This window comes from Perca flavescens, chromosome 2, assembly GCF_004354835.1.
Source record: "Perca flavescens isolate YP-PL-M2 chromosome 2, PFLA_1.0, whole genome shotgun sequence".
NCBI lineage: Eukaryota > Metazoa > Chordata > Actinopteri > Perciformes > Percidae > Perca > Perca flavescens.
Genome location: NC_041332.1, coordinates 15,200,832 through 15,223,825, shown reverse-complemented (window position 1 = coordinate 15,223,825; position 22,994 = coordinate 15,200,832). Strand labels below are relative to the sequence as shown.

At 41.0% G+C, this 22,994-nt stretch overlaps 3 protein-coding genes across 4 annotated transcripts; 1 reads left to right on the top strand and 2 right to left on the bottom strand.

Moving 5' to 3' along the window:
* Positions 1–123: 123 nt before the first annotated feature.
* Positions 124–10,592, bottom strand: zfyve27 (zinc finger, FYVE domain containing 27). 2 transcript variants are annotated; one of them, XM_028564890.1, is made up of 14 exons: positions 10,244–10,592; positions 8,382–8,613; positions 8,179–8,249; positions 7,890–8,076; positions 6,917–7,012; positions 5,805–5,917; positions 5,590–5,708; positions 5,239–5,310; positions 4,120–4,140; positions 3,934–3,954; positions 2,172–2,313; positions 2,007–2,053; positions 1,802–1,883; positions 124–1,640 (listed from the first exon to the last, which is right to left on the bottom strand). In XM_028564890.1, exons 2-14 carry the CDS (start codon positions 8,609–8,611, stop codon positions 1,570–1,572), a joined length of 1,272 nt encoding a protein of 423 aa, XP_028420691.1. In that variant the 5' UTR covers positions 8,612–8,613; positions 10,244–10,592; the 3' UTR covers positions 124–1,569. The 2 variants fall into 2 exon arrangements, with proteins under 2 accessions (XP_028420691.1, XP_028420697.1); XM_028564896.1 differs by lacking the exons at positions 3,934–3,954; positions 4,120–4,140.
* A 1,859-nt stretch (positions 10,593–12,451) lies between these two features.
* Positions 12,452–17,846, bottom strand: LOC114568143 (zinc finger and SCAN domain-containing protein 12). The gene is made up of 4 exons (XM_028597559.1): positions 17,627–17,846; positions 16,518–17,487; positions 14,965–15,309; positions 12,452–13,627 (listed from the first exon to the last, which is right to left on the bottom strand). Exons 2-4 carry the CDS (start codon positions 17,041–17,043, stop codon positions 13,119–13,121), a joined length of 1,380 nt encoding a protein of 459 aa, XP_028453360.1. The 5' UTR covers positions 17,044–17,487; positions 17,627–17,846; the 3' UTR covers positions 12,452–13,118.
* A 780-nt stretch (positions 17,847–18,626) lies between these two features.
* avpi1 (arginine vasopressin induced 1) lies at positions 18,627–22,611 on the top strand. The gene is made up of 3 exons (XM_028588720.1): positions 18,627–18,696; positions 20,881–21,339; positions 22,410–22,611. Exons 1-3 carry the CDS (start codon positions 18,635–18,637, stop codon positions 22,609–22,611), a joined length of 723 nt encoding a protein of 240 aa, XP_028444521.1. The 5' UTR covers positions 18,627–18,634.
* Positions 22,612–22,994: the final 383 nt, after the last annotated feature.

Here is a 22,994-nt window from a genome sequence, read left to right as displayed (position 1 = left end):
TACAATTGAGTATTCAGTTGCTTTTATTATATTTTTATTATGACCTTTCTTGTTTCCGTACTTCTGAAGCAAAGACATGAGAAGAGAACTCCAATTCAAAATGACCACACTTGCGACTTTAAGTTAAAGTTTAAAATCACAGGGTTTAATTCAATATCTCATCCATAAAATAAGGGACATATATATACAGACTTAATAATTGGGGAAAATAATAACTTGCACTTTCTGGAGTTTTAAATTAAATATATTATAGTAGAACAATTTACAGTAACAGTTTGTATCAGATTACAATAAAAGCAATGCAAACTATTACAATCATCTGTGTCTGAATCATGATTAAAACAACATTTCACCACAATCCACATTTTGGGTTATAAGGCCTCCACATCAATTCTTTTAAGTCCTGCTTGCAAGAGTGTGAGGCTCTGACGACGAGTTCAGCTAGTTGCTCAGTCCATTTAATCAAATTTAATCCAGTTGAGTCGACTTGGATCCAGTTAGAGGAAAAGCACAGGCTCCACGGCCCTCTAGTAGTTTTTTTTAACTTATAGGATATTGGTATACTCCAAAATTGGACATGTCAACACAGGAACTATGACAACCAAAATTAAGCACCAATTTGATCATTACAAGTAGACCGAGCTGGTCCGCTAAACAGAATTTTCTGGCAACTTATCAGAAATGTAACGTGATTCATTGCAGGCCATGCATTTTCAGTTTACTGCCATAGAGTTACCATTGTTTCATGGCATGTCATATATAATCCCCTGAATAGATAAGGGGAATAGTAAGCTCCATTAGCTGATGGGGAAAATACATTGTCCCCAAAGAACTAATCATACTCCACTAATCATAACATTGTTGACCAGCTGCAGGTCAAAGTGTATTGGTGGACAGCAAACAAGCCTTGCTGGCCAGCCTGCGAACACGGTGGCAATCAACGCCAAATGTGGAGCTTATTTTGGTCGTATGTCTATTATTTTTGTTCATCTGAACAACCCACTAAACCATCGCATTCATCACCACTTTAAAAACATGCCATATTTATACACTGCCGGCCTCAGTTGTGTTCGTACAAAAAAGTCCTCTCAGCATTACAGTACACATAAACTGCTACACAGGGCTGAATATATAAACATTCGAGTGGAATCAACCTTACGGCGAGACAAAGCACTTGAAAGCAAAACCATTGAAGGCCTATAAACCAGTCACCACTAGCCCATTCATGGCCTCCACCCTGCATGCTTTGCACCTCTCTCTGCTCAGCAAATGGAAAATTGAAAAATGTCCTTTGATTTTGGAGCCATTGAGCTCTGTGGCAAGTCTCATTAATTCAAAAGGTCCAGTTCTTCATTGAGAGTCGAAACAGGAAATATTTAGCATATTACAGTGGAAGTCCCATAAGCAACACGAGTAGCTAAGGAGGGGTGCAACTGGGGGTTGGGGTGAGGGGAGTTCTTGACAGATGTAAATGCCTTAACTTAAAACCAAGGCATGTGTTAGGGTTTTAGTAACTTGGAGGAGGGCTCAGGAATGGCCTCCAACTGGCCAATGGGAAGACATGCCATCTCACTGTAACTTGATGAGAGAGGAATTACAGGCAGCACAAACAAACACAGTCTCTCTCTGGGCCTCTGGAGCTAAAAAAAAAAAAAGAGAGAAAATAAGGAGAGAATAGAATCATCAAAGAACAGATGAGCAAGAGGAACAACGACAGGATAATATGATGTGAAATGATGCAACTGTCGTGCATTTTTATCTCTCTAAAAAATCTAAAATAATTTACATTTTCCTTTCTCACCTGTTGCTCCCATGCAAGATCTCAGCACCTTGAAGGAACAGCATCGGGAACAGAAGCTGTTGCCACAGTTACTGCAGCTCCTCTGTAATACAAATAGACATTGTGTTGAAGCACGTGACAATAGAACAGGACGACAAAATAAAATATGATGATGTTGAGATGCCTAAATATATCCTCATTATTGTTGCAAATTTTTCAGTCTCACCCTTTTCTTCAGCACGGAGAAGACGGCATTGCAGCTAGAGCAGTTGCCTTTGGAGAAAAAGACAGAGAGAAATAGTATTATGAAAAATGAAAAGCATCTGTTCGGAGCTAAGATACGACACTAACCAGAAATAAACCAGTGGATGAGTCAGAGCAGCAGACTGACCTGTGCTGGTGGTGGGGTAGCGTTTACGCAGTTTCTCGGTCAGTTTGGAAACCTTGCTGCGTATTGGTTCGTTGCGGCTCAAGAGACCATTTTCAGAAATGGTGTCATACTCAGGAGCTCCAAGAGGCCCGTCATCATCCTCCTGAGGGGGGGAGGGGGGAGGGGTGGAGTGGAGACACAAGGAAAAAAAAGAGGTCACATACTGTGTAATCTGGAATTGGTCTTTTGGAGTATGAAAACCTGGAAAGATACAGAACCAAACCCAGCAGCAGGGCTAAACTGGATACAAAGTTGTTTGCCTAATAGATGTTTGGCAAATGAATCAAGTATGATGATGGCAAGTACTTGGGCCTAATACATGCATGCATGCTTATATGGCTGTACCTAATCTATCTGCCATACATAAAGACACCAAACTCCTTAAGAAGCTTAGAAAAACCTTATATAGATATGGACCCTATATAGATATAACAAGCGTTGCTTATACCTCTTTATAAAACGGGTAGCTCGAATAAAGCAATCTGATTAGTTCATAGCCGGGGTATAATAACCACATACCACAGCTATGATGACTAATTCTTAAACTATAAGTATCCCTCCGTGTCTGAGAAAAAAACTTATTTCATCTGTACACACAGTGCCATGACACAGAGCTGGTTTAAAAATCGTCAAAGTATCCCTTTAAGTGAACGCTATATTTAAAATATTTTCACCACTTTACCTTGCTGTCAGACATCACTTTCCGACGGGGAACTGAAGCTGTTATCTATGCTCTCTTCATAGCCACCAGACTGACTCCATTGACAAGAGCAGTAATTTTACCTCGCAGAACACGGGCATTGGTGTTCTACCACTGCCTTGATCGGTTACTTGCTGGTCTACTGCTGTTAGTTTGTTGTGACTTTGCTGAATCCGAGCTAACTCTTTAGCGTAAAGCAAAATAAATAGCCTTTGCTAGCTGCTAGTGTAGGCTAACGTTACCTGCGTTCCATAGCAACCACCTCAGTATTTGCAGCCAGCCCAGAAGGGACTATTTTATTTTGAAATGATTATGTATTAATATAAAGCAATTTACAGTACATTGGAATGTACCTATACATTTCATATTGCAACACTTGATGACTGTTTAATTAAAGCAAGAGCTCACCTCATCCTGTTATATGTTGTAATTATATCACACATACCACAACCTGTCGTAAGATATTGCTTAAATACCTTCCAACACTTATACCTCGATGTTCCCAAATAAGACTTGTTAAAAAGGTATATTCCCCACTTTCTGGAAACCAATGGCTAGGCAATCAAGTTGGTACAGCCTCATCATCTAAAGGGCCCAACTATAACTTTATAAGATGGAGGGCCAGAGAGAAAGAGTTTTTATATATGTATATATATATATATATATATATATATATATATATATATATATATATATATATATATATATATATATATATTATATATATATATATATATTATATATATATAAAAAATAAAAACACACAAACACTGCAACATACTAATGAGTCTTTTCTTACTGAAATGGCATGAGGAAGGAAAAGCTGATTTCACTAATGCAATATGTCTCGTGAACAATGGCAGTCATGCAGACTAGAAATGAGTGAGCTGTATAATGGGATTATGGGAGACAACAATCATGGGCCTGTTAATTCTAGTGTTACTAACACTATCACATAACTCATGCCAGGGTGAACGCACACTGGGTGATGGACGGATGGGAGGCACTGGGAAATCCACTTACCACTAAGACCAAAGGGGTTTCCTTGTCAGGAAGCAGAACAACACACAAGAACAACGTTACCCACAAACACTGATATTCAGTGTGTGATTACACAGGAACGTAACCAATCACACAAGGTTGCAACATGAAGTAGTTGTTCACGTGTCAAGTAGTTCTTTAGTTGGGGGGGGGGGGGACGACACTCACCTGCATGGAAACTGAATGTTCCTGAGTTCAAAGGACAGCAGAGAGAAACAGGACGTTACAGGACATAGGTCATGAAAGGAGGATTTTCTCACAGACATGGCAAGCTCCAACAATTGTGGTTCAAATGTTTAAGTACTGAAAAGGTTGTTTTCCTAAAGTTACCAGTGACATTTATTAATCAGTGGCTTGAAAACATAGTCAATCATTTTATTTTAAATGGATTTCATTCACTTTTTTGGACATCGGTCTACACACAAAAACCTACGGTGACAAAGCAAAAAGTATTAAATTCTGCTACAAAAATCAAAAACTGCAACCTCTCCTTTACATTAGTATTGAAACTCTTTGCTATGGCACTCCAGGTGCATCCTGTTCGCTTTACCATCCTTGAAGTAGCTCTAGACCTTAATTGAAGTCTACCTTTGGCATTCAATTCTCAATTGACTTTCAATAGTCATTGTACTTACAGCCAAATATGGTTGAACAACTTAGACAATTGTTACCTCCAAAAGTGACTAGTGTAGGAAGGTAGTTAGGAAGAAGTAAAAGGTATCCACTATCCAGAAAAGAAAAAAACTTACAGATTTAGGGGAAAACTAGAATTACCACTGTGCGGTTGTATGCCTCCGTGAACCAGTCAAGTTGCAGTTTATATCCACGTCTGTCCAGACTTACATAATACATGTGGTGAAGACTTTGAAAGAATTTATTAAAAGATATAAATTGTATTTTTTTAACAAAACGTAGATGCACACATCTTCAACCCGGCAGCACAGAAGCTCCAAACAATCACCACAGTTTTAAGGTGGGCACCCAAGATTAGTGTCACCAATTCAGTGTCCGACCAAATGTGAAATATGGTCACACAATGTCCCATTCGGTTCCTGAGTTATGCCGTTGAATAATAGCCAGAAAAGTGTTTTTTCAGAACATTATGATGTCACAGTGAAGTTGACCTTTGAGGCATAAAATGTCATCACTTCCTCATTTCAACCTATTAGACATTTGTGTGAAATATTGTCATAATTACCTGAGATATCGCATTCACAAGAATGGGACATATGTACTATGTAAACACAGACGGACAGAGTGTACAATTAGGTTTAGAGTGGTACTTACCTCAATGGCATCCTTAAATTCATCATCAGGCTCTGCCTCCTCAGCCTCCTCTACACTGCCAGGAGACAGGTCCTGTCATCAAACAAACACACACAGACACACACACATACACATACAGTAAATAAATATATAAATACTGGGCTGATGGTCCCAGGAGGAGCACCTTGGACAGTGGCCATGCTGTGACTGATGGATTTGCATTACTCATACAGGAATAAATACACTGAGAGCATGGAATAAACTGGATAAGAAGGTTACAGCTACAGTTGGTTTGAATGTAAATCACAACTGCTAATTCCTTCCATATTCAAACCCACATACACTTTTCTCTGCCATGCTGCCTCCTCTCACCTCCAGACTAGTTGGCGTGGGGGTCCTGTCCAACAGGTTGCCGTGTTCCTGTTCTACACACTTTCCCTCTGAGGCCTGGGCCTGGCCCATGTGGATTAGCTTCGTAAGGTCCAACAAAACTGGAAGCACAGGAGAAACAACACTTTAGCTTTCCTCTCTTAAATCAGAGCTAGTGTTGTATTCAGCCTTGCTCCGTCCAGACAGGATGAACTAACCTCTGCAGAAGTCTCTGTTCCACAGGAAGATTGCGCTGTTGAGCCCAGCGAACACCCAGCCCAGTGGAGCGATGTAGAGCAGGCAAGCCAATATTAACATCCCTCCATAGAACCTAGAAGGAGATATTACAAATGTCAGGTCCTACTCAGACAACAACCACCATATAAGTGACTGAGCGGCCAGTACATTCTTACAATAAGGTTTACATTTCATGCTGTAACTATTGACCTGGGCTTAAATAAGACGGTATTTAAATTAAGGTGTTAACACGGCTTTTGTAACAGAAATATTCCACTGGTGTTCCAAATCACAGAGCACAGCCCAATGAAGTAACATTAAGTTACAACGTGAATTTTCCTCTAAATATTTAAGTAAAACTAAATTCAATAAAAAAAATGCTAATGTCATATCATAAAGGAAGTTATCTCAGGACACTTTACGGAGAGAATAAGTCTAGACCACACTCTATAATTTACAAAGACCCAACAATTCCCCAAAAGAGCAAGTATTTAGTGCGACAGTGGCAAGGAAAAACTTCCTTTAAAAACAGACAAAAAACCTCAGACAGAACCAGGCTCTAGGTGGGCTACCATCTGCCTCTGCCGTAGGGGTGTGCAATTACCCAATGATTAGAAAAACAGAATAATCGAGGAAAACAATAATTTAGCTCATTACATTTTGCAAGTAAACTTATTTTCTCTTGTGTCCTGAATGAAAAAATAAAGTTGAAATAGGAAAAGTATTAAGGCAAATTTCACAGTTGTAGGTTTTTTTTTACTGTTGATTTATTTAACTTTTAAGATCAATAATTTCAACATCTTTCCAGAAGTCAACAAGTAATCATGTTAAATTATCGTCATTTCAATATTGACCAAACTAATCGTGATTATATTTTTTTCCATAATAAAGCAGCCCTACTCTGCCGTTTGGGTCACTGAACTAAACTAACTAAAAAAATGCCTCTGTTTAACTATGCTTAGTGGCCGATGAAAACATCAGCACAGATACAAAGAATAACCGATCTATTGTGAAGATGTTCATGAGCCTGTTGGGTTATGTCTACTCTACTGTCTGTGCGTGTGTGCGTGTGTGTGTGTGTATAGATGCAGACCTTGATGACTGGGTGTGATTATCCCAGTACAGGACCTTGTAAAATGTTTCTGCTGACAGGCAGGCAAAGGACAGCATGTCATCCAGGTGCTTCAATCTGGTGAAAACAACAAACATGAGCACACCCACCAACACAAAGACTGTAAGAACAAAGTTACACTTCAATCTATACATGAACAGTGTGTACAAATGTTACAGTTTGTAGACCTGTTCCAAAAAGAGCAACTGGTGTGGTAGTAAATGGTATGAACCAAAACAAACAAGCAAACAAATGTAAAAGGTATCCTGTGGAGTTTGTGACCACAAGCACAGCTGTAGGGCGATGTTCTAATGATTGGGGATCCGTTTTTTTAAACGGCTTTGCAAATGTTTTATGAGGTAGGAAATTAATAAAACAAGTTTGTAAGGCCTCAAGGATACTCATTATATAACACTGAATTTGTGTTGTTATTTTTACAATGAAAACTCCACAGAGTACCAACGCATTTCTGAATGTGTAACCAACAAGTGTTTATAAAAGTAACTGCAACAAGGAGGTGGAGTGGCAGTAAGTCAACATATGTTTTTTAAACAGCAGAAACATCCATAGACAAGTGCACATGCATAAGCTCTTATTGCCTTGTATTGTATGTGTGCCACACGTACATACGGCACACTAGAGCTGAAACAATGACTCAAATAATGCAATAGTCAATCGACAGAAAATACATGGGAAACTATTTTTGATAATTGATTCATTGTTGAAGTAATTTGTTCAAGCAAAGATATACTGATATAAAAACATTATCGATTACAGCTTCTCAAATGTGATGATTTGCATTTTTTTTTAATTTCTTATGTGGTAGTAAATTAAAAATATTTCAGGTTTGTGGCTACTTTCTGACATTTTATAGAGTAAGGACTAACGGATAATGAAAATAATTATTAATTAGCCCAGCAGCACATAACCCCCTCCCCTCCGGTGTTCATCTTACAGGTCTTTGACTTCCAGCATGGCCTCCTGTTTGGTGAGATGCACTGTCAGCAGGTCCCTGCGGTGCACAGCGTGAAAGCGTCTCTTGTGGAGCTCAGCATCTGAGGCTCTGCCCCCACACCTGTCCTGCAGGTAGCCCAGGGCCGCAGGCGCCGCCACCGCCACCACACCCACTGTGATCCAACCCACTGATACCAGAGAGGCAGACACAACAGTTAGTTAATAAATGATTCAAGTGGCTTTTAAACCACCAAACAAAAACCTGGATCAATATTAATGACTGATCTTACCTTCATTAACAGTGCAGAAGAAGACATTGAGAAACATACAGGCAACCAGAGAGCACAGGGGCATCTTCCATCTGAGAGATAAAAAAGCAGATGATCTTCAATACTCCTATATCATTTTTTTTTTACTGCAATCGCAATGTAAGGCCAAAACCAATGACACCATATGATGCTCAAACAGGCCACAGACAAACATGCATACACACCCGAGCAGGTAGCGGATCAGCTCCACTGCATCTGTAGCTGGTTCTAGAAACAGGGCCATTCTCTTATAGGACACCACCATGTTGAGGAGGTCAAAGTTTGGTGTACACCGTGGGCTCCCCAACTCAGAGGCCTCTGGAGACCCGGAGGTCTCTTTAGACGACGTGTGTGCCAGCTCCCCCCCTTCCCCTGCACCATGTGAAAGGTCCTGGGACAAGCCGTGCATCGTCATCCCTGTAAAGAGTGACAAAAAGAAAGCAGGCAGGATTCAGATGGTGAATTGACAGTGAAAAGGACAGAAGATTCCTGACTCGCTAATTTCACAGCCCCCTAAAGAGATATACTCTGGACCCTGTCAAACCAATTTCAGTATTTGGTGGGAAGGAGTCCGGAGACCATAGCCCTGTTCAAGACCTCTCAGTCACACTCACAACTCAAGTGAAACCGCATGGCAATTCAGTCTATTACTGTATCAGGCCAGGGAGACTGAAACCTGTGATTGCTTCATAAAAAGCAACTTCAGAGGCTAGGAAACCTGTTTAAATGGAGTGCAAGCAGCATATGAGGCAGAAGGTATGATGTTGAAAAACCAATGTTGGAAATCTTGCTCAACCAGCACAGACACTGTGGTTGCCGTGTTTCGGATCGCACCCACAGCATACTTCTGACGACAACCCACAGAAGTGCAACACACTTACAACTTTCAACCAGACAGTGCAGTTAAATTGCTTTTCCAGGCTGTTAAATTACTTTGATTTTCAGCAATGAAGAGCATCTAATAAAAATTACTGTCATGCATTTTTGGAGTGTAATTGCATATAATTGTACTATATAAATGAAGAATGACAACAATAGCAGACTATTTTTTGCAAAGGCAATATTTATAGAAAAGCTATTCTCTAGGTTGTTTTGTGTTGGCACGTGTGTGTGTGTGTGTGTGTGTGGGGGGGGGGGGTTGGAACGGGGGTGAAAAAGACAAGAAAAGAAAATGACGTGCAACATTATGAATTTGTATAAGATCCTATTTTTTGTTGCTGGTGTTTCTGTTTTGCTTATTATGCTCATTTTTGTTTTGTTAGTTTTGTCCTTTGTAGGCTATATGCTGAGCATATAGTATATTTATATAGCATGTGCTGTGTATATAATCAGGCACAGTTCACTCTGTCTAATTTTTAGTGTTTTTTTTTTGTTTTTTTATTAACTGAGCTGAGCCCTCGTCTGTGTTTTGACTACAACTATTGCACAAAAAGAAGATAATGCCTTTGAGAGGGGAATACGCTTCTGTAACCACTGATGAACTGTGCTGTATGTAATGTATTTTGTTTTTGGACTTAATTTGCAAATGAATAAATAAAAAGAGTAGGCGATTTAAGTTTATTTAAACCTATTAAAAGTTATCAGACTGAGAGAACGTTATCTTCACAATTATATGGGAGTACTTCTGACAGCATCACTGTCTTAGTAGGGGACTAGTAGGGTGCAATGAATTGTAAATGTTATGGTCAAGATGATCTTTTTAAAGTGACCACACTTACAGGTACCTAATATAGTCTTCAACAGAGCACCTTTAACTTCTGTACTTTGTTTTCAACATAAGTAATCATAACATGAAACAATGTACGTATTTTATTCTTATGCACCCCATCCCTAGCAATAATGTGTGAAATTAAACTATTGATCGTGACAGTAAACAGCCGCGGGGGAGATAGGAGCACCTAAATCAGCACTCAGTGCTGTGGCCTGTGAGTTGCTGTCAAACAGGAAAGTTTACTTGGCTGGCTGACAGAAGGACGCTGCAGAGACATTATTGTTCAGCCCAGTCACTATTATCTGCTGGGTATGAGGTGTGAAGGAGATAACATACCACGAGCTGAGTCTCCAACAACAGCCAACTTGTGAAGCAGCAGCAGCAGCAGCTGATAAGAGCTCAGGCGTAACTAGCGAGTCCCACCGACATCATCAGCCTGGAGGAAGGAAGAGCCTCCAAATTCAACCGGTCCGGTCAACATGACAGCAGCCTGCCCTCCTGTCAAAACGAGGCGGTTTATATAACTGCCCGGTTGTCTGCAGAGAAAGCCGACGGTTAAAGCAGATATTTTGGTTTGGCTGCTTATCCTAGCAGGCTTTGTTAGCTCCGTCCTGCCCTCAGAGCGTCCGCTTCCTCATACAATCCAGGCCGAATAATCGATTGCAGAAAAGGGGCCAATGTCTGATACAATCGATCACAGAGTAGGATGAGCTCTTTTGGCTGCAGCTGTGGCTTTCCTAAAAGGACATATTGTAAACTGCTTTTGGTGTGGAGGACGTCAATATAGATTATGTTGAAAAATAAATTAAAAAGACTACCCAAAGGCCTATTCTGCTTAAAATAAGAATGTTGTGTCTTCTTTTTAAATACTTCAATTAGGCTACCTTGTTTAAAAACATGTTGTAATTGCATTTAGGCTACTCCTCCGTCGTATTTCAAAAGTTTAACTAATAGACATAAAATGGCTCCTACTTCCCCTCACTTTTTCACTGTATGTGCGCTGGAGACTTCAAGTTTCCACATCAAGTTGCAATGTCACAAAATATTGCTTCTATGTAGCCTACGGTCCTTGGACTTAGATTCAAGGTGAGCACAGAAGAAACCGTGAAGTAGCAATAAGCGAAACACATTTGAGTTGAAGGGGATTTTAATAATAACCTAGTAATGTTATACCTTGGACACTCGAGCAGGGTAGAGGGAGGCCAATGTTGTGATTGAGGGAGACCACACATTCTCACACTGCAATAAGAAATGCATTTAAAGTCAAACTCATCAGTTAAAGTGCTGTTTAAGTCATTGGGTGTCCTCCACAAGACATAAGCTGTGTTCTGCAACTGCTGGTGAACATTTGATGACAGTTGTGTTTTCTGCAGGAATTTGGAGCTTTGTGTTTACCCCAGAGCATGCAGGCAGGGACTACAACTTTAACCCTAACCTTAATACAAAGACAAAAAGACAGGGAATAAAGATGTGTCAGTGTAAACACACACACAAAACAGCTATAATTAATTGCAGTATATTTGATGACCTGAGTTGTAGTGTGAAGTTCTGTGGATGTTTAAACTATGTTCAGTTTAGAGGGTCATTTAAAAAGGCACACACAGGATGTAATTCCCTATTAAAATGTCCAATCGAACCACTGAGTCTACAGACAGGTAGTGATGTAGTCTCACTTTGCCAGACCCTTCTCCAAAGCATGCTGAAGGTGTAATGAGACCAGACTATCTCCTGGGACACTGTAATCATTTCATTAAGCTTTAATTAAACCGTTTTGCAAGCTCAATAGTACCTCATCATTTGTAGTTCCATGAAGATGTAATGGGTCTGACACATTAATGCAAACATTAAGGGTGTGTGTAGGCTACCTGGGAGAGAGAATTTTAGTGAGCTATGGAGGAGTGGAATTAGTTACCTGCCAAATAATAGTTAATCTACATTCACCAGTCTTTACAGTATATTATCTCAGTGGTTACTGCATGGATAGTAGAATGTTGATTATTCAGATTTTGAGAACTGCGATTTGTGATTGACAGCAATGTCCTGTGAACTACAAATGCACAAGAGCTTAGGCGAGTTGGATTTCCTGTGACAGATTTGTAATTCAACATCAGCATATTTCTGGTTTGGTTGTATACAGTGTTGCACAGTTAGGTAATTGTTACTTATAAGTGATACGTGCAAAAGACATACACTGTCTAAACACTTAATTACCCATAACATTTCCTAACCTTTATTTGACTACAAGATTGCGATTACAGTTCATGGTTTACATAGGGATATATCTAAAGCTTTGTCACCCTCTACTGGCAATCAAGGTCCACAGATCATCTTTCCTCCACTACTCTCAAACCTGCCTGCTGTTTGACTCTGAACACACATCAACATTGAACAACTTTGTGAAGTGAACTGGGACTGCACAGGCGGTTGTCAATCTGGACCTGGATCAGTGGCTTGAGTTAAAAAAAAAAAAAAAAAAAAAAAAAAAAAAAAGTTTGTTACCTTCCACATATGACCAAATCAAACATTAAAATTGGACCTCAAGCCTCCACTTCAGCAAACCCACACTTTTAATTAAAAATGTTCCACAGTGTAGTCAAAATAAAATTCACATTTAGATACAGACAATTATAAAAACAAGATGTCCATGAATAAGAACAGATTTTCTTCAATAATCAACTGCATTTAGAATTACACTAAGAGATTCCACACATTTCATATGTGCTACCAAGCCAGTGTATACAATAGTGGCTGATCACATAGCTACAGTATCTATATTTCTACTTGGTCCATTCTACCAATGAGGACAATTTATAGAACGTCACTCAGACAAAGCCAATTGTATTCGTTTCAGTAGCAGAATTTATGGTTTGACCTCAATATGATGCACTTGACAGTTCCTATAACTTGTTTAGATGCTACTTTCTGGTTGAGAGCAATACCTATGATCTCAAAGAGAAGACCAGTTAGGTGAAACTGTGTAGACATCACGAGATGTCTACACCGTTTCACCTAACAGGTCTTCCCAGTTATAAAATGTCACCTATTACATAACCTTATCATTTAAGGCTAGACAAATATAGGTGGGCCATTAATATTTTAAAATCTGATATTAGCCAGTAAGTAAGTACTTCTATTTTACATAAGTATACATTCAAACATATTACATAATATCAGCTGTTTTTATTCTACATAAAAAAAAATAAAAAAGTAACTACTGTTTGCTGTGTGAACGCTGGTGGAATTTAAGCCCCCCACAGTTCCTGAATGACTTCCCACACTGTGCGCAGATGTAAGGCTTCTCTCCGGTGTGGATGCGGAAGTGCCTGGTTAGCGCCCCAGAGTGACGGAAACACTTTGAGCACACCGAGCAGGTGTACGGCCTTTCTCCCGTGTGGATGCGAAGGTGAGTCTTGAGGTTCTCCATGCGGTTGAACTCTCTGTTGCACTCTGTGCAGCGGAAGGGGCTGCAGCCTGGTGGGTAAAGCTGCACTCTGCTCCTCTTGCTTCCATCTAAGGGCTGCTTAAGCCGCTGCTGAAACTTCTGCTGGCACTGGCCGAAGTGCCGCCGCAGCAAGCTGGGCAGGGGGAACGTCTGGCCGCAGGACTTGCAGGCGTAGAGGTTGGTGTGGTTGAGGCTGGTCTGCACATGGACTCCATACACCTGTGGAGAGGCTTCTGGGATGGGAGCTGGTTCTGCCAGCTGGAAGATGTTTGGGAACTCTGCATAAAAGGGATGGAATATCTATGGAGGTTAGTGGTCATGTGGGGGTAAAACTGAATGAAATTAGATGGGTTTTTTTTCACCTTAAGGTCATTTACATTTAAAAACTTGATTTAGTTTTATCAAACTTTTAGTAAGAGAAAATCAACATGGCAGAAGAGTCAAACTGTTTAAATAAATTAAGCTTTTACATTTTCCAGAGGATTTGACAGCATTCAAAATAGGCTCGTTAGAGATGAACTGCGCCTCGCCTGTAAAGTAGACGAGAGCAGGCAGCAGCAGCGGGGGGCGGTGACAAAAGTCCACTCTCAAGTCAGACAGTTTTCCAGCTGATTCCAGCAGCCTTCAGGCTGAACAGGAAGTGACAAACTGTGGTTCGATTCCGATTTAATAAAATGTTATCAGACCCATATATCAGCTCCTACACAGTCTCCAGTTGATTTTATTATGACAGAGTAGCTGTCAAGATTCTCTACATGCGATCTGTTGCTGATTTTAATTACCAACAGACTGTAGATGATCCGTAATCTGAACAGATTTAGTCTGACTTCTAAACGTAACTATCGGCCTCACAACAGGTGTTCTGTACAGAATAAGCCTTTAAATCAGACAAATGGTTAAAATACCTCCGATTAAAAATCAAAAAAGTTTACATAAAACGTCATCATGTTGAGTCGATTCTGAACCAATCAGCTGTTTGATCAGCTGAGAGGCCGGCGTTTCCAAGCATGCCCTGGGTCCGCCTGGCGATTGCAGTTGGTGAAAAGCAACTGCGCTACCTGCGTCTCAGAACTGCGGCCGCCTTGGTCTTGTGAGATTATAGTTGCCCACGTGTGCATGACGTCAGAGCAAGTCGGGATCAAGTCAGACAAGAATCTAACCGGCATGCATTGGGCAGCCATCGCCGGTGATCGATTCTGCGCAGATCTGGCTCATCTCGAACGAGCCTGTTATGAGAGTACACTGATGTTTAGCAGCCATATTGTAAGCCCAGATGCCAAAATTTGGCAACTGAACACAAGATGACAGTTTGAAGTCACATGGATATCATGTAAACTGGCTGATTACATATCACTTGTAGAACGGATCAATACTACAAAAATCAATACAAAGGCCTTGTTCTGAATGGACATATGATCAAATTCCACATTATCATAGATTAGTTTTATTTTAGGTGCCCTGAGGTCCAAGTGCTTTTCAAAACAAAAAAAGGTAAAACACTGAGCACTTAGGATGTAAAGATACTAAATATTTACATAATGCAGTATATTACCAATCTGAATAGCTAACCCCACATATCCTTTGCTATAAAAATGGACATTTTGCAGTTTCTTACCCTGAGCCAGCCTGCTGCAGGACAGAGGAGCATTTGAGTCTTGGCTCGGAATATCCAGCACTTCTGGTTTCCACTCATCCAGCATTTTGGACTGGACCGCTGACATACACTCTGGGCTAAAATCCTCCGGGCTAAAATCCTCCATTTTGAGCGAGTCTAAACCGCATGCTGAATCATCTCCCTCTTCTGGCTTCTCTTGCTTTACCATGACATGCTCAAAAGTCGACATGTCATCCCCGCTGGGAAGTGGTGGTGAGTTGCGGTCTTGAACTGCCAGGCCTAGACATGGTGGGTTAATGCCTTCTACCCTCACCACACATACACGGGAGCTCTCTTTGCCGGCTTCTGTAAACAAAAGATTAGTGTACATGCAGTGAGCAACATTAGACATTTTAGTTTACTTCTAGTTTAATAGGGGTCATGCACAACAAAAATGTTGAGGCAGATTTGAATCCTGCAGTCCGTAGGCAGAACATATTCAAAAACAATACAGTGAGTTTCGATTTAGCTGCTGCTCTGACTGAAAATGCTTATTGTCAAAAAGCAGTTTTTATAATTTTAGCATTTTAATGCTGAGAAATACATGCCGATACAGCATGACGATACATCAGGGAGGCGTACAATTGGCCCCAAATTTATTCTGCAGCAGGACAATGACCCCAAACATACAGCCAAGGTAATTAAGAACTATCTTCAGTTTAAAGAACAAGAAATCCTGGAAGTGATGGCATGGCCCCCACAGAGCTCTGATCTCAACATCGAGTCTGTGTGATAACATGAAGAGACAGGATTTGAGGAAGCCTCCATCCACAGAAGATCTGCAGTTAGTTCTCCAAGATGTTTGGAACAACCTACCAGCCGAGTTCCTTCAAAAACTTTGTGCAAGTGTACCTAGAAGAATTGATGCTGTCTTGAAGGCAAAAAGATCACCACACCAAAATATTGATTTAGATTCCTCTTCTGTTCATTCACTGCATTGTATTAATTGATAAAAATAAACTATTAACACTTCCATTTTTGAAAGTGTTAGTTTACAGCATTCGTTTCATACCTGCCTAAAACTTTTGCACAGTACTGCATATTCTTTAAAATTGTCTAAAGTATTTAATCTTATGAGTTAAATATTTTGAGCACATTTTCTGTGAATGCCATCAAGTATATTGCTAATTTTGGCCACTCTACTCCCTTAGCAATAGAAAAACTGAAATTCCCCTAAAACCAGCTGCATTTAAGATTGTGTACATGGATAACATTTCTTTAATTTAACCCTACTGTAATGCATCAATGGAAATCCCACAATGTTGCAAAAGGAAGACAGTCAAAGGGACTCCTTTGCACTTTAGTTAGTTTGCACTGTTACTAACACACACGCATCAATACAATTTGGCATTTGTGTGCCTGCATGTGTGAAAACCATCAGCCCCATACATGAACATGCAGTTTCTGTGCACTTACCATTTGTGGCAAAGGATATTCTACTATACCATACATATTGACCTATGACACCTAAGATATTAGACAGGAAAGTGATCCAACAGGAAATTGCTACGTACCTTTGGTCAAAGCATCACATCCATCATCTTTCTCTGAAGAAGCATCACTGAGATACTGGCATGATCTTTGCTCCTCATGCTGGGGGTCAGGAGGCTGGTGTGCACGGCTGTGACCTGCAGGAGGAGAGTCACCTCGGATCCCCGTGCAACTGTGCACGTTGCCTACTGTGGGATTTGAGCTTTTGGGATCGGGTTTTAGGGGAGGCGGTTGATCTGTAAGTTTGTTGGCATTCTGGAGTTGCTTTGTAGGAAGAGAGCTGCCACTTCTTACCTCCATGCGCGCAGAGTCCAGCATAGCTCCGGCTCTCTGCAGCCTTTGTTTGAGGGACTCGTTCTCTCGTCGCAGCTCTTCATAGACGTCTCCTGTTGCCCGACCTACAAGCTTTGTCACCTCACGAACTGTGATTTCCACAGCCACTTCAAACGCTCCATGTATCGCTGCAATCAGCTCCTCTTGCAGAGAACGATCGGCTTCAGCTCCGGCCGCTTTGGGGCGCGTTTTTGTACCAGTCAGCTGCGGCTTCATGGTACATTTATTTGAAGGCACTAGAACTCTGCAGTGATTTGGGAATATCAAAAACTCCCTACGGATAGCAGGATTTCTTAGCTATGGATGCCTTGTGGCAATACCATTGGGTAATACAGCCTGTTTGTAAGCAAAGAGGTTTCACTTCCGGCAATAGATTGACACCTACCGGGGAGAGGCTGCTACTGCACCAGTTAAATTTAAAAGAAAAACTGATAAAGTTAAATTGAAAAACTTACATTTATTATTGTTTTAACAAAACGTCCGAAAGGTTCAAATGGCAATTTTAACAGCAGGCAGGTACACAGGCTTTAACAAGTGTACAACGATGTTTTAGGTGCTTGTCTATCAGCCACGGGTTTTATAATGGTCCAAGTGGGCAAGTATCCAACCAGAAGGTCCGAGGAGAGCCACAGTCAGCACAGTCAACACGAACATAGATTCCTGCAGCAGGACAGAGCCATGTCAGTTTCAAAATGATTGACAGCAACAAGAGAGCTAGTTCAAGTTGTTGTTGAGCTAAATTCAAGAAATGTCCCAGCTAGCTACTGGAAAACATAACAGGGCTAATTTGTAAACTTACCGCCAGCCCAATATAATCTTTAGGTGGTTTGCCACGGATATAACTCGCGTGTTGAATCACCACGCCTGCTCTGGGAGCAAGAGCCCGTCGAGCTCTCAGCAGTCCAGCAAAAAGCCCACTCATGTTTGGTTTTTAACAGACAAAGGCCTCTATCTGCTTCCGAGACAAGAGAAATGACCGTTGAAGATTTTGGGGCGGATCCACGCGCGTTTAAAAGGAGCTGTCCTACGACACACCTGTTAATTGATCTGATTTTAATTATGTTGCTTTCAGGCGCAATAGGAAACAACAACAAAAAGCTTTGATGAGTTCAGTGTCCACGTCTGAACTTCCAATCGTTATAAAGAAAAATGCAGTCATACCTAATTGAATAATCATTCATTAATACATCAACAACCCAGAGAAGATAGGGTTGTTGTGGTGTATATCTTTATTGTGGATGTTAAGTTGTGCCCACACTGCAAACTTATTTGCCTTTGGCATAGTAAAGTGCTAGGTACACACAGTACACAATGTAGGCCTACTCAAGTAATGTAGGCTACCTTAGTGCAGTTCTGAGGTAGGCCTATACTTTACTTGAGAATTTTAGATTTTGTGCCACTTAATACTTCTACTCCACTACATTTCAAAGATTTTTTTTTTTTTATTCAGCTCAATTCATTTGACATAGAGTTAGTAGTTATTTTGGAGATACATTCTGTTTACTTCGACTTTTACACCTGTGTGTGTAATGTAATGTAATGGAAACCAGATGAGTTGTAGCAGGAGCTTTGGCTCCTCTCTGTCTTGGATTTGTTCTTGCTGGTTCCTGTTTGTTTTTCTTTTCTCTTTCTTTTCAAACAGGCTCTTGCCTTTAGGTGTGCAACTCGGCACTGACGTCATTAATGGATTACTCTTTGATTATTTCCTTTGGCCCCGGTGCACTGTGCGCCACTGACGCACTGGTTGGAAGTGGGTCAGCTTGGCATTAGTGTGTAGTGTGAAGGTTGTTGTTTGGATGCTGGTTGAATGAGCAGACCGTCTGTTTGTGCATGGTTACAGTTTGTCTCATTCAAACTACAGACCAGAAGGTAAGCACTCACATTATACTATTCTACCAGTGTTTAAAATCATTTTGAGTTGTTTTGTTTAGTGGAAATTATTTGTAGCCTGATGTGAACATATTTTCTTGCTATAGTTGACAGCCTTAAACAAAATCAGCCACCATATGTAAGCAAGTTAATGTATGTTTTGTGAAAGAGGGGCAGATCATATAAGATGAATCTTCTTTCTGCTCCTTTTCATTCAGGACTTGAAATTTGGTGTTTGCATTACATGTTCTATCTGTTTAATGAATGAAATAAACAAATATAAATAAATAAATAAATGTATTTGATGTTAATGGGAAATTACATGAGTATGACACATATGACATAACTGAAAATGGGTTTCTATATCTATTATGATATTAGATTACATTTATTTGTGTTTTGGACTGTTTGTCTGAATGTCAACTTGGGATTTAAAAAATTGTGATGGACATTTTACACAACTTTTATGGCGATTAATCGAGAAAAATAGCTGACAGCTTTATCGAAAGAATAATGAGATAAGACTTCATCAGACAGGGAAGGTAACTATAGTTTTTTTTGGCTGCAGCTATGGACATCTGTCTGCTGGCTGAAGGCTTGAGCTTTGCTTTGTGGCTGTGATCTCATTACCATTTGGTTCAATTCAATTTTATTTATAGTATCAAATCATAACATAGGTTATCTCGAGACACTTTACAGATAGAGTAGGTCTAGACCACACTCTATAATTTACAAAGCCCCAACAATTCCAACAATTACAGTAATTCCCTCAAGAGCAAGCAGTGCGACAGTGGCGAGGAAAAACTCCCTCTTGGGAAGAAACCTCGGACAGACCCAGGCTCTTGGTAGGGTGGTGTCTGGGCCGGTTGGGGGGTGTGATGAACAGTGGCAATAATAGTCACATTAATAATGGAACAGTGACTGGATGTAGCAGGAAGCTGCAGGGTTCAGCAGGAAGCAGCAGGGTTCAACAGGAAGCAGCAGGGTTCAGCAGGAAGCAGCAGGGTTGACATTGCAGGGCACCGCTGAGCTCAGCAGGGAGTGCAGCGGGACCACGGCGACAGCTGGAACCAGGATCTTGGTGCCAACGTTCTCCAAGGAAATACGCTGGGGGAAAAAACATAAGGACTCCGGGGAGTAAACTCCCCAGAAGCTAGGATTAGTAACAAGCATTTCTGGGACGGGATACACACAAATAGTGATAGTAATAGAAAGGGAGAGGAGAGAGCAGCTCAGTGTGTCAAAGGAAGGAAGGAAGTCCCCCGTCAGTCTAGAACTATAACAGCGTAACTATAACAGCGTAACTAAGAGAGACAGGTCATAAGGAGAGGTAGCTTTTTCGGGCTTAGAACTCTCCCCCTGCCGGATCGGGCTTGGCTGGCCTGCCTCCCTCTACTTTGTTATGTATTATTAATCTAACAATTATGAAGAGAAGCAGGTGGGCCAGTTAGGTGGACTCTGCAACTCCTCACTCCCTAACTATAAGCTTTATCAAATAGAAGAGTTTTAAGTTCATTCTTGAAAGCGATTACAGTTTCTGCCCCCCGAACCCAGATTGGGAGCTGGTTCCATAGGAGAGGAGCCTGATAACTGAAGGCTCTGGCTCCCATTCTACTTTTAGAGACTTTAGGTACCACCAGTAACTCTGCATTCTGGGAGCGCAGTGCTCTAGTGGGACAATAGGGTATTAGGAGCTCTTCTAGATATGATGGTGCTAGACCATTTAGAGCTTTGTAGGTCAAGAGAAGGATTTTAAACTCAATCCTGGATTCAACAGGAAGCCACGGCAGAGAAGCTAATACGGGAGAAATATGATCTCTCTTTTCTTAGTTCTTGTGAGAACACGCGCTGCAGCATTCTGGATCAGCTGGAGAGTCTTAAGGGACTTATTTGAGCAACCTGACAGTAGGGAATTACAATAGTCCAGCCTGGATGTAACAAATGCATGGACTAGTTTTTCAGCGTTGTTTTAAGACAGGATATTCCTAATTTTGGCAATGTTACGAAGATGAAAAAAGGCTGTTCTTGAGGTTTGTTTTAGATTGGCATTAAAGGATATATCCTGATCAAAAATAACTCCTAGATTTCTGACAGTAGTGCTGGAGGCCAGGGCAATACCATCCAGAGTAGCTATGTCTTTAGATAATGAGGTTCATTTGGTCTCTATTCTTTCTCTCCCTTCAGCTTTCCTTCCTGCTTATCACCTGCCCCCCACCCCCTGAAATTGTCCTCCTGTCCTTATATCACCACCTGGAAGCTCCACCTTCGCAATATGGCAGAGGCCCTAGCATCCACCTCCTCTGAGGATGGCCTGCCTCTGCAGTGGAAACTTTCCAATCAACGAAGCAGGAAATCTGGATGCTCCAACATCTTTACAGGGCTCAACCTGCACCAGCTACACAGGCTGTTTAGAACAGCAGGAGACAGAGATGCTGAACATCGGGCTAAGCTGGTGTGGCGAGGGATGGATTCAGATATAGAGGGGGCACAGGAGGCGAAGGAGGAGGAAGGGGAGGACAGCGAGGAAGAGGCAGGGCTGGCCCAGGCCTTGGTGGGGCTCCGAGTCCGAGCAAGGAACAAAGCTGGTATCAGAGCGGAGGGACACAGAGACCACAAGTGGCTCAGAGCATCAGGTTATCTCAGGTAAGTGACGGTGTCGAATGGCAGGAGGCCAGTAAAAAGTAAAGAAAGGATGTAAAAAGTGTTACATAGATGAGGAGTTAAAAAGTTTAAAAAAGAGTGACACATTCTCTTTATCGTATTAGCAGAAAAGTACTCTGTTCCTATTTATGAATAATCTGTCATTTTGCATAAACAATCAGTTGAACTTGTAAGTGTCCAAGGGCTTGTCTAACTTGATTCCAGACTCTGCGTCTTGAAATGCAGTGTGTAAATTGTCATGTGCCTAACAAACTCAGCATGACCTCACAAGACTGTGTCCTCCTCTATATGCATACCATCACACACACACACACACACACACACACACACACACACACACACACACACACACACACACACACAAACTGTTGCTTTGCTTTTGACATTCCTCACTGAGACAAAATTAGATTTGTTGGAGGAGCAATGAAGTGCCACAGAATGGGAAAATGGTGGTGTGAGTTTACAGCGCGGTGTCGTAATAACAAAATGGTGTTCGGCAACAATTCGTTAGCCAATCTCAAATATCTCAACAACTATTGGAAGCCTTCACATATGATGCAGACATATATGTTTTCCTCAAGAAGAAGAAGTCATTTGTCCAGTACAAATACTTACAAAACTAATAACATTCCCATTCGTCTCAATTTTACTTCTTGTTGTCTTCATACTATGGTTTCAAAATCAGCTAGCTTTCCTTCTTCTGCATAATGCTGCGAGTTAAAGCTGTGTTTGAATATATAGGTTTTTTTCAAACATACTAAAGTGTCTAAAGCAACTGATAGGCATGCTACACAAATCATTATTTCAGTTGCTGAATGGCTTTTACTCTTTTCCTAAGGGAAAAAAGGACAATTGTGACTTTTTCATCCTGCCATCCTAGAATAGCAATTCATGTTCAGGTCAAAGGTTTATCGTTTACAATCGTTTACACAACCTGGATTCATGCATTAACAAATCAACTGCGTTTTATGTAGTCCAATGTGCTCAGTATAATATGTACAGTAGGTATTTAATAGTAACAGCCAAACCAGAGTTACATCTCTGTCTTCCAGGATTGAGGAGCCATTATCCGGCTACCCTGTCGAGGATGAGGAGGCTGACATAGCGCCCAGTTCGGGAGAATTTCTGTCGGCGACTGAAAAAGACACCTCAGAGAACCAAAACCCCTTTAAACCCTCCTCGTGGAGGTTGGGTGTGGCAAGACATGAGGGTGCCAGTCGCTCTGAACGCTACCTTCACCGCATCATCCACTAACAATGACTGAATGGACTAAACTTGGAGCAACACACAGTGATGGAAGCTGAAGTCATGAAATACAGGATTGATTCAGCGTGAAAGGGCATACTGTATTATTACTGTCAGCACCTTCTGCTAATATGTACTCTACATGTTAGACTCCAGCATAAAGAAATATCAGTAAACTCTGGTAAACCTGGGGATTAGTCCAACTATTATATACAATTCAAATGTGTATCTGTTCCAATGCACGCATGATTGGCTGGGCAGTTCGTGTTTCAATTGCCAGATAACTCATGATATATTATCACTGTCATCGTGGCAGGATATGGAACACTGGATCAAGATCACTTTAACAGCATTTGTAGCAGAGAATGTTTTGTGTTTTTGTGACTTAATAC